The sequence below is a fragment of the Nicotiana tomentosiformis genome, chromosome 2 (assembly GCF_000390325.3).
Source record: "Nicotiana tomentosiformis chromosome 2, ASM39032v3, whole genome shotgun sequence".
Taxonomy (NCBI): Eukaryota; Viridiplantae; Streptophyta; class Magnoliopsida; order Solanales; family Solanaceae; genus Nicotiana; species Nicotiana tomentosiformis.
Window position 1 is genome coordinate 17,622,170 of NC_090813.1, and position 2,544 is coordinate 17,624,713.

A 2,544-nucleotide genomic window follows, 5' to 3' on the forward strand; every position below is an offset into this window, starting at 1 on the left:
GCAAGAAAATTCCTGAAAACTGGAGGCTAGAAGTTCTGTAATCTATATCATAATGCACAAGTGGAAAGGCAGCAAGAACCATCTTTCCATTAATATATTTAAGTTCATTTATATATGCCAATTTGTTTCTATTTTTTTAATTCTATACGTGCAATAATAGCAGCAACACTTAGCTCCTTCTAAAGGTAACACCTCAACCCATTATCTGAGTGTCAATTACAAGTGTAATAAGTTATTGTTCTTTAGCTGACATAAACAATTGGTATTTATTAGTGGGTCTTCTCACTAATAGCAATTCTGCAACTGGTAAATTTGTGTTATTTTACTATGAAGTACTTTTGTAAATTCTATGAATCTATTCTAGTTAGACATATACTGATTTAGTCACTCAGTATATTCTTTGCTTAAAATGTTATCAAAAGAATTTGCTCTTCTCTCTGTCTGGATCAATTAGTTTTGCAGTCCGTTACAATTTCTTTTTAATTTTATATCAAATTCTAGAATTTATTTTTATTTTTATACATAAGAAATCTGTAAATAAAACATGAGTCCTGCGTTTTCTTCATTGTGGAAAAAGAAGAAGAAAGAGAGATGGCTCTGTCTTTTATATCATCAAGCAAGGATAAAATTAACTCCGCCTAGGCGCCTCCATAAGCTTTGTATATTCATCTTCAAATTCGGATAATGAAAAAATTTTCTAGGTTAAAAGTCAGCGTAAAACTTATTTTAATATTGAATTCAAGATGATTGTCCCTTCGAAAACATCAGATAAAATTAGAACAATACAGAAAAGATTAGCATGGTCATGCAAGGATAACACACACAAATCGAGAAGGGTTTTTTTTTCACTTTTAGCCCGCGCCAGATATTATTTATATTCGGTAGTTGAAAAAGTGTATAAAATTTATATAATTTATACACACACACACATATATATATACACATACAAAAAAATATATTTTTTGGCTATTATTTTAAGAGTTGTTATACAGTGTCATTTTACCGATCGAGAAATAGACCAAATTTTTTGTGATGATTCATTTAGTAGATATAGAGTAGGGAGTGAGACATAATTAATTGATTATTCAAACAACGGATAAATCAACCTCTCTTACATAGATGTACATGATTGGTACTTTACCATGCTAGTATACTATAATTCCACCTTTTAACTTATCCTAAACACACACACTCTCTCTCTCCTCTTTAGGTGTATGTTAGCTAAGCATACGCCATCGTGATCCATGGCGAGAGGGAAAGGAAGAGGGCGTGGCCGGCCCAGAACACTACCAATTGCTACGTTTGGAAGCTCTGTTGAAGCTCGTATATATACCAGTTCATGTCAACAAGGACCAAGTACTTTCCATACCGGGTCAAGCACAAGAGACTCTGAATTCGGCAGAAATTAGGATTTCGTCGAAGGAAATTGGATCATCGTCCAGTACTACTAGAGCTATGAAGAAACTAGATTTAAGTTCCCCTGCTGCAATTGTACATGCAAACAACCCACAGATCCATTGTTTAGCAGAAGAAGCAAATTGACAACCTAGTCCTCCCAATGTAACAGTGCCGTTGAAACTAGTCACTATTGATAAAGCAGCAACAAACACGCAACCGAAAATGCCTTGAACTAATCTGTTCCAAAAGAACAGATCTACTGCAAACGGTATGCCCTTGACCTATATCCCTCCCCAAATTGTGAATGGGCAACCTCTAGTTCAATTAGACAGAGATGAGGTTGAAAAGGAAATCGAGAAATGGAAATGTGCCCTAATTGTTTACATAATTGGGGAGATGCCTGGGTATAATGCTATGAAGAGGTACATCGCCTTAAATTGGGCAAATACTGCTGAACCTAAGTTGCTCTTGCATGATGAAGGTTACTATGTCATCAAGTTCCAAACGTTGGGAGACAAAAATGAGATATTTTATGTAGGTCCCTATATCATAAACAATAAACCTATTATTTTGAAGCCATGGACTGCAGATTTTGATTTTAGTGTGGAGTTCCCAACTGAAATTCTCCTGTGGGTAAAGTTTCCTAAGCTGCCGATGAGCTGTTGGGGGGAAGTATCCTTGAGTAGGATAGCTAGTGCTTTGGGAAAACCTGTTTTTGCTGATGAATGTACTACTAAACGGAGCCGGATTTCATATGCTGGGATGTTAATTAAGGTGAATGCTACTAAGGCATTACCTACTAAGATAGCAGGCATGGATCCAAGTGGAAAGGTTTTCCAACAGAGTATCACCTATGATTGGAAGCCTAAGTTTTGTGATACGTCTCATAGTTGGGCATAAATGCAATCCTTAAGCTAGGCATGAAAATCAGCAAAAAAGAGGAAGGGAGACAAAAACGGTCACGCAGGAGTTGAGATCCAAGGGACCAATTAATAGAAATGAGGAAACTGCTAAGCATATACCTACCTAAAGAGAGCAGTAATAAGCCCAGGCAAAGGATACTATCAATACTACTGATTTGCAGCAGCAACAAAATAAGATGATATAGCACAGTGCTATGCCAAATCAACAATCAAAGGGCAAAGC

The 2,544-nt window shown here is 36.1% G+C and overlaps 1 protein-coding gene and 1 non-coding gene across 2 annotated transcripts; both read left to right on the forward strand.

Moving 5' to 3' along the window:
* The first annotated feature begins 746 nt into the window (after positions 1-746).
* Positions 747-846, forward strand: LOC117281278 (U6 spliceosomal RNA). Its single transcript, XR_004511880.1, has one exon. It is a non-coding gene; the product is annotated as a U6 spliceosomal RNA (small nuclear RNA).
* Positions 847-1,668: 822 nt separating this feature from the next.
* On the forward strand, positions 1,669-2,298 carry LOC104115535 (uncharacterized). The gene has a single exon (XM_009626200.1). The coding sequence runs from the start codon at positions 1,669-1,671 to the stop codon at positions 2,296-2,298; it is 630 nt and encodes a 209-aa protein (XP_009624495.1).
* Positions 2,299-2,544: the final 246 nt, after the last annotated feature.

Bases quoted from the DNA above. Each gene is read 5' to 3' on its own strand.
- LOC104115535 (XM_009626200.1), top strand. From the start codon at position 1,669: ATGCCCTTGACCTATATCCCTCCCCAAATTGTGAATGGGCAACCTCTA.